The following is a 16,627-nucleotide window of genomic DNA, read 5'->3' on the forward strand; positions in this document are numbered from 1 at the left end:
GTATGCTGTCCCCTCCAGTAAGAGGCAAAGACACTCTGTCTCTGGGATAACCCATTTTAATGGAGGTCCCGTGGGTGAGGTACCGGTAATCACTTCTCATGCATAGAAAAGATCCCACTTCATTCATTCATTGCAGAGAGGAGGGGGCCAACCCGGTGAAGTGGTCTATACCATACACCCACACCAGAAAATGGGCGAATAATGCCGACCCCTCGTGGATCGCCCCAGGTGACTATGATATAGCAATAGTTGGCAAGCGGTATCAACCAGGCATATTGTGCCATACACAAGAAGATACAAGTGTAAGTGATACACTGTAGGTACACCATGTACTTCACTTGTGAAATTACAGACATGGTACAGACAAACTGATTCACAGTGATAAGAGTTTTACAGCCAAAATGTCTGCATAGAAAATCAACATTGTGACATACCATGTACAATGCAGTTGTGACACAATTTTCTCATTCTCACTGTACACTAAATGTGAATTGTACTGGTAGACTGCAATGTGCCTGTGTTAGTAATATTATCTGTGCATGGTAACTACTCAGTTGGTAATAGGTACAGTACGTCACTTCAGGGTAGGTCCACAACTTGAAATTTCAGCATGCTGTAAGCTCAGAATCTGAGAACATTGCAGAAATTGCATACACTGTACACCATGCGCAGAGCGTACATCATGGGCACATGTTATGTAATATACAAATGATGCACAGGATAGAGTGTGTTAGTATAGGCGTGGTGCACTCGAAGGTATTTACAATTGTGAAACATGCACGAGGCGAAGCCGAGTGCATGTTGCACTACATTGTAAATACCCGAGAGTGAGCTACGCCTCCACTAACGCCACGAAATAATCCTGTGCATCATTTGTTTTATAAAATGGGTCGAAAAAACTAACATCATTTTTCAGCGTTTTTCACGTACCTTTGTGGGTCAATACGTCCGAAGATGTTCGTCCCAAACATTTACGCACGTCGCACTCGCGGAAGTCCCGCACATACAGTATAAGTATAATGGGGGGTTGGGTTTCCGGACACTTAAGTTCCCGCATGAAAACTTACTTATTTTACATAGAATATGCACCCTTTACCTTAAAGACTTGATATAGACTCCTCATATAGGCCTACTAGACAACATACTCTGAAAACGGCGTGAGAATTAACCTGCTAAATCGTTGGATTTGCTCTTCAAAGTGACTCCATGTACGCGTCCGGTCCCATAACGCTTGGTCTACTGTACTGTACAAAGTGTACGTATAGTAGAGTATACGTACGTACGCCACACATGTTATGCACAAGGGAAGACAGGCCGGCCGGCCGGCAGCCCGAACTAGAAGTTGTTTACAGGATTGACAGCGCGTATGCATGCAATTCATCAAAGGAGCCGCCGCGCGCACAGACGATCGGCAATCTACCATAGGATTACAGGCAGTGCAATTGTACTGAAGTAAAGGAAGGAGGTGTGTCTCATTTCAGCGCTTCCTATTGGCTACATTCTTGAACCCATTTTATAATATGAAATATTTTGCAGCTTATCCGTCTTTGCGATGCTGACATTCAATGTTCTCTCTCATGTTTTGCACACAAATATCTACAATGTATTAAAGTACCAGGTAGTTTGATGTTTACATTTTGGACATGTTTTTCACATGTTTGAATTACATTTTGTTTTGAGCTTGTCGTTGAGGATATTGCTGACTCTTGAGGATGTTTTACACAAGAGTTGAGGATGTTGCACAAGAATTTGAGCATGATGCAGCAACATGCTGAAACCCCTCGTGGACCACCCTACAACTGTAGTATACCTTGGTACTTTTTGTACTTCCGTTTGCCACACACAAGGAGGATGTGTAAAGTGACCTTTGTTATGTGTGCCATCTTTTCCCTACACACCAATAATCCTAATAGCAAAACATCTACAATTCAGCATCTCCCATTCATAGTCTTTTAACAAATAGCACTAGCAACATTATGAAACACGTTTTGTTACATAGATGGTAGCGATTATTAAAGTGTACATTCACAATTATAGTTCGGTTTGAAAAACCAATCATTCTAAATCTACATGTTAATTGTAAATGTAACAAAAGAATTATGAATGATAACAGTATCAGTACATTTCATAGAGTCCTTGGTTGTTTTTTTTTTAACTAGAAAGGTTCCTATAAGAGCAATGATGTTGATGAAAACTGTTGAACTTTTCTTGATAAAGCAACAACAGCATGTAGTTAGAAGCTGTTTACACATGCACACCAAAAAAGAAAAGAAAAGAAAAAGAACCTCCCTCCTCCAAGAAAGAGTAGATTTCATAACATTAAACAGGAATACATACAAACTTTAAGTCCATGTCGATTAATAATTGATGGCTCATGGTCTTTGAATAGCACTCTATACCTTGATATCATACAAAGGCTCTTGTATTTTGTTCCATTAAGAATCCCATATTCATGATCTACAAAACGTACCCCATTGTTTGCTTCCCCCCCCCCATTTTCCGCCAGCTAGTAACATTTTGTCAAGAGATCCGATTTACGATCTACTTTTGTCTCGTGCACCATACACTTGCCTACGCATGAGCCTACACATACTACAATGTATGAAATATTATATTTCCATTTTCCCATGTATTTTTATACTTGACAAATTCCTATTTACGCTGAAAGTGGGCAATTAATTCAAGATAAACTCATCAACTTGGCCGCGCCAGAACAGCTTGATCAGCCATGACGAGTGTGAACACCATAATATTCTCAGTGCTCATAGACCCAAGTTACCAATATATACTCTTTAGTTTATACTGATACAAAGGAAGGCATTCACACATTACACACAAACACGCAAACAAACAGAGACAAAAAAACAGATAGATTTTAAACAAAACATAAGATAATTATAAACACACAATCTTTTTTCTCCTTCTCTGTTCCCAACAGTTTTATACAGAGCATCATATAGCAGGTCTAAATTCATACCAGCATGGTAAACAGGTAGAGCTATTGTACATGAACTGTAGGTCCCCATCAGACACTGGTTGAATATGTCGAGGTTTGTGATGTGGAACCCTACAGGGGCCACTTATTGCCCTACAATCTAGAGCTCTGCAAAGCTGCTATAATTACCAGAGTATACAGTATATCTCTGACCATTTAAAGTGAAGGAACAGACAGCAATACTACAGCATATCATTCCTTGCACCCCAAGGGCCCACCACTATTTACTCTCTTTGCAGACAGCGATACTCCATGATGCCCAGCGTTTACTGTACGCTTCACAGTAAGGCTACCGCAGCGCACAGGAAGCAATTCACATGTTTCAATCTTTGAGCTACTATTATTAAAAGTAAAAACTGGAAAGAGAAGGAAATGCAGACATCGTGAGGAAATCCTACCGGTACTCAAAATGGCTATACAACACCTTCACAGGGGGCGTCCAGCATTCAAACATTCACATCAGGGAGATACGCCTACTGTAACGGTACTTGAACTGTGCTACAATGTACACACATCTCAACAGGCTAACAAGCTTACAAGCTTACTTTACTTTTTAATGCGATTCTGAAATTGGGGAAGCATTTCTATTGTCTCATCAGGACCTGAAAAGAAATTTCAGTTTTCCGGGAGACTAGTCCCAAAGAATCGGGGATGCTCAGTAGGCCTACCAGGTAGCTTAATGCTACAATGTACACACACTGGGGCTAACATCATTGGTGGCCTGGGGCCAATAAAGGTGGATGTTGGGCCATCAAATTTTGGAGACAGCTATCTTTCGGTGGCCCGATTGGGCAAAAAAAGATTAAAATTGAAATTGACTTTTCGAGGGGGGGGGGGGCACTTTACTTCTTTTTTCAGGCCAACAACATTTCAGATTTCAAGATTTTTGTCGCCAGAACGGGTCACCAAAGAAAAAAGTTTGTGTCAAGCCCTGATACTGTTTTCACTGTTGACTGAGCTATCAGATCAGTCCTCCGCTGTTAAATAATTTTATTCATTGCTTTGACTGTTCTCTTTCCCTCAATGACACAAGCTCATGTAAAATTGTCAAAGCAAATCCCAACTATCACGCCAGAAGCACTTGCGCCACTTATTGCATTCAACAAGTACACTGTACACGTACACCACAGAAATCATATATCACATAATAGACACGTCAAAACACTGTACATCTGTTAGAGACTCAAACTCTCCTGCTTTCGACGGGAGATCTCCCGCCGAGAGCCAATATTTGCAAAATCTCCCATTCTCCCGCTTGAAATGCAATCTCTCCACCCTGGCTCTGTGTCTCCCGCTTGAAATGATCTCTTACTTAGTGTCATCGTATGTCCAAAAATAAGCCTGAGATGGCACGAGAGAGCGTCTCGAACCCTAGAGCTGGACCCCGGCCGCAAGGAGCTTCGCGCTTCGCGCCAGTGATGTGCGCACATTAAGTTGGAGTCTCCCGTTTGCTACATGGGGGTTTCAGGCGGGAGAATCTCCAGATCGGAAGGTGCATGGGGTTGGAGTCTCTGCATCTGTAGGTGTAAAAATCATTATAACACTGATGAAACAGTTCTACAAATATTTGGTTGCGTGTTAAAAAGCAATTTGTTCTCCTTACATTTAACTTAAGCAGGAACACACTGTACTCATTAGAGTGTCCTCGTACAAAAGGTGTTGGAAATGTAGGGATAGAGGCAAGGGAAAACCAGTGTGTATGATAAGCCAGTTCGTAATTAGCTCATGCGCACATTGGGACAAATTGACCTTTCTTTTTTCTCAGTTGGTTAGGCACTTCACTCGTTTTCAAAGCGACATAATGCATAAGTTTGCCCGATGTAACAATTTATGGAATTCATATCAAAGAAAGAGTGAACTTGCGTTAGACCAGGTGACCCGAATGGCCAATTGACATTTCAGGAGGCATCCATTTCATTGTTTTGTATTGAATGCATGAATAACATTTTCTTTTGATATATTGCCAAATACCATGCAGGCTTGCTGTCAGGTGGACGTGCTGGCAAGCACCATCTAGTCTACGTACATCAGGAATGAATGATCATCACATGTACATCACAGATGCTTATCTCAGTGAATTAACAAACCAACATGCCTGTTGTCACAAATGACCTTTTTCTGCTCATGCGCAAAGTGGAACTACAAAATATTTTTTGTACCGGTACGAACTGGTTGATTTTCATGCAGAGGACATGTAGCACTGGGCCAGAATCATCATGTGTGTGTAATGGAAGCCTCTATGGACTGCAAGCCCTACTGTAGCTTACTCAACACAATACCTGTATGGAGCTGTATACATGTATGTATTTTATGGAACCCTGCCAAATTTTTTCCCCTTTGTGGTTGTCTAGTTCCTTCGGGCCAAACTACTTTCCTGCGTTAGTCTCCTCGCTGAGTCAAGTTATGATGATGATCAAGGTATTATTCTTGAATCATGAACGTGATTGACTACATGAATTCAGCACAAAGAACATGCCGTATCAATATGAATGACTAATCATGGAAGGGAGTTGCAAGCACTAACAGTTTTCAACACACTTGTACCATGGTAGAAGCTGGGTACCACAAACACATTCAAACCACTTGTTGGGGGTAACTATTAACCCGTTGAGGACAAGTTCCGAGTATACTCGGGCAGGTGTCTATCTAATGGCAAATGCGTGTTGTAGTAAAATCAGTCCGTCCTCAACAGGCAAAAAAAACAAAAACAAAACAAAACAAACAACCACTATAGGCAAGTGAAATGAACTGGTACTTGCCTAAAAGATCTCTAAATTAGATATAAAGTGTACGGCCCTTGCTTGAATGCCCATCATGGGCACACGAGAAGAACATTGTTTGTATTCTCTGAAATGTAAAGGGCCAAGTGTACAAATACGTACATGCTACACTTTGGTGTCAATTACTTGATCATGAGAGCTGCTGTCAGGGCGCCATCAACAATCACATATGTCCAGAGCTTTCTATTGGGACTGAATACAATGTTAGCGATACTCGCACACGGGGCAAAGGTCAGATGCACACATCCTCAGGTGTGGCAAAAGGAAGTAACTCAGGGCTGCCAACTCTCACACATTGAGCGTGAGACTCACTCATTTTGGTCCTTTCTCACTCTAAAACTTTATTTCATTTGCATGCATTTCTATTGATCTCACTCATTTTGACTCCTAAATTATAGCATTGGCCTATGGGAGTCTCACTCTCAACTAGTTTCCAGTGTTGGCAGCCCTGAGTAACTGCCCTGCTGCGTCACTTCACAATCAGTGCGCTGCCAAAATGCAGGCTGTGTATAACACCAGTACAGGTACTGTGCTTTTACATCATAATCCAGTGGTACACATGAGAACCTTGTACAGTTGAACCTCTCGTATCCGGACAAGTCGGGACCGGGGCTCATCCGGATAAGGGATTTGGCCGGATACGGGAGACTCCATGCTTTATACATATACACATGTACTGATGTAGCCCATTGTAGTACCACATGTAGTAATGTGTATACTGCAACCTTTTCATTGTTACATTTGGGGATGTTTCGGGATGTTGAAATGTCTGAAGGTAAGCAATTTGGAAGGAAATTTGATGCAATGTATGTGAATCATATTGGAAGTAATATGTAATTCATGTGTGTTTGGGTAGGAGTTCTCAAGGAGTTGGGAATCCCCCTTTCTTCCCGTAATTATTAAAAAAAAATCACGGCAAGATTGCGTCCGGATAATAGAGAGATCCGGATAAAGGGAGGCCGGATAATAGAGGTTCAACTGTAATTAAAAGCTATTCATCACATGTGACTAATACAATGTAAGCTCTTTGAATGCATACATATATTGCTGACCTTTGAACGTTTGACCTCTTGTTCTCTACCCCTCTCTCTGCTAATTACATTCACATGATGTTTGTACACAATCTTCAAAGTTGTTTTTTTTTAACTTCAGTGATTATCTTGCAACTACGATGTGCGTCCACATGACACCTTTGAATCGTAAAGACTTTATTTTTTTTAGCACAATTATCACCTGACAACTGAACTATAGAATCAGAAAAAATACAAATGTCTGCTACTAATACGAGTACTAATCTGGATAAACCTGACAATGTGCAATGATACAGGAAAGGTACAAGATGTGTGTACATTGGAGGTTGGCTTGGAAATGGAGGAGGAATATGGAATTTACAGAACGGTCATGCAAACTTTTGAGTTTGTGGATTATCATGCAACACTACGCTACGAATGGGGACCCCAGTGCCTTGTGGATACAGTTAAAAATCTTAAATATCACATGGTTCTAATCATCAACTACATGTAATCTTTTGGATTAACTATTAAACTTTCAAGTGCACCTGGGCAATTCCGCGGTTAGTAACGTTACATTTGAACAAATTTAGATATTTGTTATTACTACAAAATTACCATTTATTCATTTCAAGTCAAAATTATGTCAAAAACATATTCATCCTTCCCATGTTTATGATATAGAAAAGAATGAATACAATCCAAGAAATGTTAGAATTGCTATGGCAACTTAAAGGGCTGGTTAGTAACGTTACGAAAAAAGGACATGACAAAAAAATCAATGTCTTGTAACAAAAAGTGTGCAAAAATTCAAGTTACTTCAAACAAAGTGTTGCATTAATTTCAATTATTGCATCATGACAAATGTTCATGCAAATTTTTTTAGCAGTTCGACCAATGATTTTTTAGCTAGACCCCCAAAAGCATGGTTAGTAACGTTACGGTTAGTAACGTTACGGTTAGTAACGTTACATTTGTCCGGAGTAATTCCGCAGGTCATTTCACCCTTTTGTAATTGACAAAATGTCACATGACTTCTGGAGTATTTAAATGTATTCATCTTTTACCCTTTAGCAAAGCTTGGAGGAAAAAATTTCAAAGGAACCCACTGTAATTTGCATTTAAGTGAATTTCAGCATCCCCAGTCCCACATGTACATTTTAGATGATGGTTTTAGATCTCGCAAAATCAATAAATACGAAAAATAAAATCTACTGATTTTGAAAGACCTTAATGATTGATTAACATCCATGGCATTAGTTGATACCTAAATCAAGGAGTAAGATAAAGAGGCACATTTCTTTTATCCATGTCATGTCCACCTAACTGCGGAAGTGCCCACCTACATTTTATGACTGTAGACTTGGGATAGACTACTGGTCAGCTGGGATCATCGAAGATTGAAAAGTTCTAATCGATTTTGAAGTTTTGGAATTTCGTGTTAATATTTTGCTGGCTCTCTCTTTCTATCTCTCTCTCTCTCTCTCCCCCTCTCTCACTGCACTATCATAAGCACAAACAATTACATTCAAAAAAAGAAAAAAATCTTTATTTCTAGATGGGCAATTCCATGGGGTTGGGACTGAAATTGTGACATACAAGTTGAAAATTCAAGTTGGGTAAATTGAAATTTCCTTTTTCCCCCTGATTTGTTACTCCCATTCTTCAACATATTCCACTAGAAATCTGTTTATCACTTCGCACACTTTCAGTCAGCATGGGTAAACAGGTATGGCAAAACACCTATGTTACACGGACTTCATTTGTTGACATCCTTCATCATTTTGTGTTCTGAAATGATAACAATGAACACATCCACGTTTTTTTCGTCCATAGCACATCAACATGTTATTTAACAGGCGCATGAGATCATTATCAGTAAGATTGTATGTTCTGATGTCAACTGCAAGCCACTTTTATTAACATGTTTTTTTCTACAAACCATTAACACTTTCAATCAAAGGTTTAACTTTTTCATCAAGAGTGATACAATGACAATATTCTTAAAAGCACCACAATTGAAGCAAGTGATTTGTATGGGTATTCAAGTAAAAACATGATTTTATTGTTATAATCAGGGGTTTTCAGACAACAACCTCGCCCACGGTGTACTACCTATGTTACACGGACAGTATGTCTTTGTAACATAGGTACACTACGACATATCAACTGATTTCCTTTATTGTGGTGTGAGATGTTAAAACCTACACATATAGACTTTATGTATGTTCCCACAAATAACACTATTGTAACAGTTCTTTGGAATTATATCTACTGCACACCTGTGGAACAATACCTATGTTACACAGACTTCAATTCTTTGTAACTCTGATATGAAAGAAGGCAGACTTAATCAGAAGAAGAAGAAGAAAGTGAAGCTTTACACAATTTGACCTAATATACACTAACAACATCATCAACTAGTTGTCAACTAACTAAGAAAACTAATAAAGAGAAATCAGACAAGTCTTCTTGTCTTTTCCATGTTCTTTGTTTGAAATTAATTTCTGCTCTTTTGTCCAATGTCCATTTAGCCCTCGATTTTTGTTTTTCTTCTGTCCATTTTCCCTCTGTGCAGTTTTCTTCTTGTCTAGTTTGTTACATTCGCTCTTCTTGGGTGTTGCTTTGTCGGCTTCCTCTCTGTTTGTGGAGTGCTGTGGATGTGTCCTTTTCACTCTTTCATGTAGTTTAACACGTAGCGGTGGTAGAGGAGGAGCCATGGCAGATTCATCAAAAAACTGAACAAAAGGTGTAAAGAGAAATAGAATAAAAAAATTAAAAGAAAATTTTTGTCGGGGTTGACTATATATTCCTGTTGATGTATCTGTGTGTTTATGAATGGAATTAAATAATGTTAACAATTTTGCTTACATTTCTACCTCTTGGCATACCCATTAGCTAGAGTTCCATGTGTACCTCCCACCAAAATTGAAAAAAAAAATGGGTTATGCTTAAAATGATGTAAATATTAATAATAATAATATAGCATGTAAAACATAGGAAAATATCATTTTCATACTCTATGCTAAAAACTTGTTTTCAGATGCAAGCTACACTGTAGGAAGGGCAGGTCGCTGCCCCCAGTGTCCTAGCTAAGGTTAGGGCTAGGGTCAGGGTTACGTTTACGGTTATGGTCCTTAATAGACTCCCAAAATAATACTAGGCCCTATTTTATATTCATCCCCCATCGAAATTGTCGCCCTCTTTTTGAATGATAGTGTAGAGCAATAATAGTCCAATTTTGATTGGGGTTCTTAATTTTATTGAAGCCTTTCATACCCACTACCCACCCAAACTGAATAGGACACTGGCATTTTAGCTTTGAGACTTCACAGTGGGTGAACATGGAATGGAAATGGTGAATCCTTGTGAAATGTTAACAACTTCATCAGAGCATCTAACAGGTCAGTGAAATCTTGGAAGGAAAACATTGACATTTTCGAAGTAAATCTGTTAAAGAGAAAGAATTTCACAGCTCCTAGTTCCCTCAATATCACCAGCAAAATAAGGCAAACTCTATTTCTCTAGTTCAGATGCAGTCTGGACATCTACGTTTTCCAACTAGTATATAGTGATTAATACTAACTCTAGCACGTCTACCTTGGTAGATACCTAATGACAAAAGGGTCCAAAAATTCACAATAATCGGGAGGTAAAACAATTTTATATTGCAGTGAAGATACACTGATATACTTTTGTATGGTTTTCTAAGAGAGGAATATATGCTCCTTTTGCAGAGACCGGCATGGACGGAAAATTTGGCAATCAAAATTATGAACATGAACCTGTAACAAATATCTCAGTATGTGGGACTACAGTATCATCGTCCACAGTATTTTTGGCCAGTTCAGAGGTTTAGATGTCGTTTTTTTCCTCTAATAGAGTTACAGAATATGACAAATGTTATTATTTTTGTAAAATAGCGTAAAAGCTTACCAATTGACATCAGAAACATTAAAACTCCTGTACCTATGTTACATGGACAACGGCATAAAAACAGATCTTGTGCTGTCCAGGTAGGTGTATATTGGCTGTGAGTAGTTTTTCTGCCATTGGGGGAGGACTGCCAGTGACATGAATATGATTGCTGAAGTTAGTAGCTCTTCTTTTTATCGCGAGACGCGTCTTTCCTTACCTACGTTACACGAAGAGGCCGGACATCGCACTGAAGTACAGTGATATGTTCCGTATTTTCTCGTTTATTTGGAGGATTTTGATGCTAATTTTTGGATGAGAATACTCCTGAAATATAAATCTCATTATAGAAATAAAGTTTCTAATCATATTATGGTTGGAAGTGTATGTAAAACCATGCTATACCTATGTTACAACAAAAATTGCCATGGACATCGTTTGTAACATAGGTATGAGGTTGCTTGAAGATGCTCTGGTGTTCTTATTTTGTTACAAATGTTTATGTGCCTTATAGTCTTTGTAGAAGTCACCTTGCCTCTCTTAATTATGATAGGCATAATGCTGAAAGGTTGTATATTCCTGTTTTACATTGCCATGAAAATGGCATATATTTATGTCACAACATAAACCACAAAAAAACATGGGACATCATTAGTGAAACAGTCATAGACAAAATACATTTGTACACAGGCTTGTTTTTTTTTCATCAAATAATTCTTCACACATTTCTCTCCAAGAATAACTGCAAACCACGGACAATTATTTGATAAATTTTTCAGAATATGACTTTTATTCCCTACACAACATGAAAATCTAGAGAAGACCCAACCCCATGGAATGACCCAGATACTAAATACCTAGCAATCTGCAAAGTCAGAAATATAGTGACTAATTCAAGGACAGATTATTTGCCATGAATGTTGCCCCTAACAAAACTGTGACTAACAAAACAGCACAGTACAATCATACCTTTTTTGTGTGTTTGTTATCCCCCCCCCCCCCCCCACTGTTGCTTTCATGCGTAAATATAGAGAACCTTGACAAACAGCATGACTCATTGTACAGCATAAACGTGTGTCTTCCACAATGTTAAGTATGTTGTACTACTTGATAAGAGAATAAGTTTGTAAACAACCATCAGAATGAAGCATGCACCCAAATAAACAGATGCTTGCACATGTGTGAGGCCTGTTTACCATGCAGGGAGAATACATGGTAAGCCATATTTCATAATTACAGTGTAGCTCATAGACATTGGTACAAATGAGTTTTCTTTTTTTCTCAGTTGGCTAGGCACTTCACTCATTTTCAAACTGCATTCTGAAGTACTGTAACAGTGCTGCACACTACCACATGTGCATGGCATACAATTTGTCATTATGTGCACATTCTCACATGTTACACACTTAGACGAACACAATATTTTAAATGTGTATGATGATAGTGAAAGTACATGTGCATTGTAATCTGTGTTACGAACAGAATCTGTGTCATCTCTCAGTCAAACACACACACAAAAAAAATATCCAGGGATGTACCGGTAGATGGACAACTTGAATACCACAAGAGTATCAAATACCATTATGCTAAGGTTAGGTTGTACACCTACAACTCAAAGTTCAACTTCAGTTCAGCTGTGAGCTATCTGTAAGTAGCTGGCTTGATAGCATTCATATCAGGGTAATATTGTACTCACTGTTTACATGTACAGTATCACACCCTAAAACAATAGTGGTAGGATTTGTTGGCATGCAGACAAAGAAGTCCATAAAAGTAAAAAACATTAATTTTGGCCCTGATGCCTCCTCCAAAAATCTGAGTCAAGGCTAAACTGGCCATGACCGAACTTAAATAATGGAATTCAAGGCCCGACAAAGTCCGACTTGGCAAAGGATTACATGTATCCTCCTGAAGTATATATGGCATATCAAACTCTGTGTCTGGGGAGTAAAATGGCCATTTGTCTGGTAGTACGAACAGGGCATTATATAATGTACTGAATGTCTACATACCGAGTGGGTACAAGCTTTTCTTGTTGTCGTTCTTTAATAGTGTTCTGCATCTATTTTTGTTACTTTTCTTCTCCTATTGCATTATAATATATTGCTTGTGAATTAATAGATTTTTCCCCATTTGAAAATCAAGCAGAGAAAGTAATATTAGGTAATATTAGGCCTATGTACATTTTCACACATCCCGGTCCACACAATAGTATGCTCTCTCACACACATTTGAAATGTAGCAGTGGCCAAAAGTATTGAAGAGATCTTCAGAAGGCGCTGTATACTTTTGTAGCTGTTGTGGACATATAATGAGTATCACTGGAACCACATGAAGGACAGAAATTATTCCAAGTATGCCAACAAAGTCTGTACTACTAGTATGAATTCCCTATACCAGGACATGCCCCAGCCAGGGGGTACAGTACAGTTGAACCTCTCGTATCCGGACAAGTCGGGACCGGGGCTCATCCGGATAAGGGATTTGGCAGGATACGGGAGACTCAATGCTTTATACATGTACATATACATACAAATGTACTGATGTAGCCCATTGTAGTACAATGTACCACATGTACAGGTAGTAATGTGTATACTGCAACCTTTTCATTATTACATTTGGGGATGTTTCGGGATGTTGAAAAGTCTGAAGGTAAGCATTTTGGAAGGAAATTTGATGCAATGTATGTTAATCATATTGGAAGTAATATGTAATTCATGCGTGCTTGGGTAGGAGTTCTCAAGGAGTTGGGAATCCCCCTTTCTTCCCGTAATTATTGAAAAAAAAAATCACGGCGAGATTGCGTCCGGATAATAGAGAGATCCGGATAAAGGGAGGCCGGATAATAGAGGTTCAACTGTACTATGTGTAAACTACACTGAATGTACAGCTACAGGTACATGTATGTAGGCAGAACATGTCACTGTCAGGGTTCAGGAGGTACAGTACAAATTGTAGGAAGGGGTTTAACAACTTCAGGGGGTACACCACAGGGCAAAAAAAAAAAAAGAAAAAAAAATGTTTTAATCCCCAGCATTCCTCTCAATGTGTCTATTAAGCATTATTAGTGAGACCGTGTTCAGAAGTGCTTGGTACTTGATTGGTATTTTCTTCACAAATACAAGTTTTAATAAGAATTAGGCATAGATGGCCATACCCAATTTCAAGCTACACATGTACAAACACTATACCTATTACAACAGTGTACTGATAATGAGTTAGCAATGCGTTAGCAATTATGGTTATAGTAGGGGGGTTACATGTACACATGTACATGTACCTGTACAACTTGTAAAGCATCTACATGTACAATAACATGTAGTATACTACATCAGCAATATGTAATAGCTTGCTCTTTGATTGCAACATTGACACTCCATCAAAGAGGTTTTTATAGCGCTCGACCTTGAATGTATGAAAACCTAATTGCAGGCTTTGAAAAGGTGTTCGGGGGGGGGGGGGAGAATGATCATTTCAAGCGGGAGAACGGGAGATTTTGCAAAAAATTGGCTTTTGGCTATGGCAGGAGATCTCCTGAGTCCTGTTTAGAGCAGGAGTCGAGAGTTGAAGTCTTGCTGATGATAGCGATACAGCAGCATGACCAATTTTGGCAGCATACAGACTTAGCATTTTCTGTTCTTCCTTCTTTCCTTTGTTTTTTTTTTTCTTTCATTTCCTTCCTTTGATCTTTTTCTTTCTTCCTCTTATTTTAGAGTTTCATTCTCAAAAAGACTTCGAACTGTTCATCCACAAATTTTATCACACAAATTATTCTAAAGACAAGTCTGCATTGCCCTAACTATAAAACTGGTTTGCTAATGCATAGTTATAGAGTATGGATGTACACACCGTCACTAACGTTAGACAATCTCTGGACTCAGCTCAGACAGAAAGATCCGTCTGTCCAGACTACTAGAGGAGTCTTTTATTTTTTGACGTTATCGCTCTCCTCCTAGCTCCGGATATTAGGAGGGGATCCGTGAAGCCAGACGCAGTCTCCGTGGAACATATCCCCGACGACCAGATATACAGACCGATCTTACGGTCAACTCTGGACTCTACCTGCAACCCTGTGCCGTGTCGCGGCGTGGTGGGGCATATAACAGTACTCAGTAGGTTTTTACATAGACAGAAAGATCCGTCTGTCCGGAGGACTCATTTATATTTTGCCATTAACGCTGTCCTCCGTAGACAGACGGAAGGTACCAGTACCCATTGCTGTGTGGATATTCTTAACCACTGTCTCTATGGAAAATTGGGTGAGGTACCTCACCCTTCTCGATTGCGTCTAATTCACGGCCCTAGGTCGGCAAATTTAAGCTTGAATAGTTACATCAACTATTCAAGAATAGACTTCACTCACTAGATTAATGAATAATCCAACATTTCGGTAGAATTTTCAACGTAAAACACACATCTACCAGCCCGTCGCGTCGTCACGTTCAAACTGCAGAAACATACAGTATGAATCTATTAGCCAATCACATGCGAGGTAGTTTCTACGTGTTTTTTTCACTAAAACACGTACCTCGCATGTGATTGGTTTACAGGTTCAAAATGGCGACTTACGCCTAGCGAACGGCGATATTGCGATATGGATAAAATTTCTGCATTATAACCGAGTTACTGTGAGTATTTCGATGCACAATGTGAGAAATTAACCCCAAATATTGCTGCATAATGTGTCGCGCTACTGTCATGTCATGTCAAACTTGTTTGAATGTAAAAAAGCTGTCTGAAATTTGGTTTATCGTAACGTTTGATCTGTGCGCGCTGCTCCACACAGGAGCTGGGATCATTGACTTCGGTCTGTATACGGAGGGGATTCGTGAAGCCAGACGCAGTCTCCGCGGAACATTCCCCGACGGACAGATACAGACCGATCTTTCGGTCAAGTTTTTACATAGCAGCATGTTGATTGTTCTGAACTTCTGTTAGTTCTAACGGTGTTAGTTGTATTTCACAATTTTGCCACACTGTGATCACACTTCACAAACATTCGCTCAATCCAATTAATTGGCAATTGTCATTGACATTCATCGATTCAATGGGTCAACATAGCCTGATCGCATCGGACACATTGCATTCTGTGAAATTCTAGATTCTAGGCCTAATTTAATTGCAAATTAAATTTATCTAATTTAAATTCACCAACAATTGTTCACTATTTTCAATTATTGGGGCATGAATACAAAGTAATCTTTTTTGGCACTTCTTTTCGTATTAAAATGTTCTCCGCTTTAAGAAGTGAGAAAGCCACAACAAGCAAAATAATGATTGCGAATTACTAGTAGTACGGTTGTTTCGGGTTATCAACGCATGCTTTCCTTCAGTGCAGTGTGTTATGAATGAAACAAGGGAATTTTCAAAGGTACGATCGTGAGCGTGATCGCCTACCTACCACGCTCACAACGTAGAATAAATCCCGATTATTTCGTAAAATCTAAATAAAACATTCACCTTTCTCTTTTCCAAGTTCCGGATCTTCTTTTCAACTACCCCAACAAGAAGTTTGAGGGTGTCTTGGCCCTCGGAAGGGGTGGTTTGGGGCGCTGGTTTTGACGAAGCAGCGGGCATTTTATGCTCAATAGACACGATTTTCCGTTGCACTGTCCACTGATGGCCCTAATGTGTGTGCTGTATACCTGCTGCATGCGCGCATGCAAGATGCGATTCTCACGTTTCTTGCATTCATTCACGTGGTTAGCTAGCTTTGCTTCCCACTATGTACCGTATTCCTGTGATTACATTCACCCTTCCCACAATCCTCCAAGCCTGCAAATTTTCACTGTAGGGAAGAGAGAATCAAAACCTAGATTTGAACATTTACAAAATTGATTGAGTCATTTGTTCGACTCCCATGGTATACACAATAAACAAAAACGACAGAAGATGAGTTTGAAACTGGAACCTCTCTCAGAATAAAT

The 16,627-nt window shown here is 39.3% G+C and overlaps 1 protein-coding gene across 1 annotated transcript in view; it reads right to left on the reverse strand.

Moving 5' to 3' along the window:
• The window catches only part of LOC139723983 (uncharacterized), a 34,599-nt gene extending 18,295 nt beyond the window's left edge, over positions 1–16,304 (reverse strand). The window contains exon 1 of the mRNA XM_071635182.1: positions 16,161–16,304. Coding sequence (XP_071491283.1) covers positions 16,161–16,277 — 117 coding nt within the window. The 5' untranslated portion in view covers positions 16,278–16,304. The remainder of the gene's footprint in view (positions 1–16,160) is intronic.
• Between the last annotated feature and the right edge of the window lie 323 nt (positions 16,305–16,627).

The sequence above is a fragment of the Diadema antillarum genome, unplaced genomic scaffold (assembly GCF_040938485.1).
Source record: "Diadema antillarum isolate AM-2024a unplaced genomic scaffold, OU_Dant_1.0 scf00000204, whole genome shotgun sequence".
Taxonomy (NCBI): Eukaryota; Metazoa; Echinodermata; class Echinoidea; order Diadematoida; family Diadematidae; genus Diadema; species Diadema antillarum.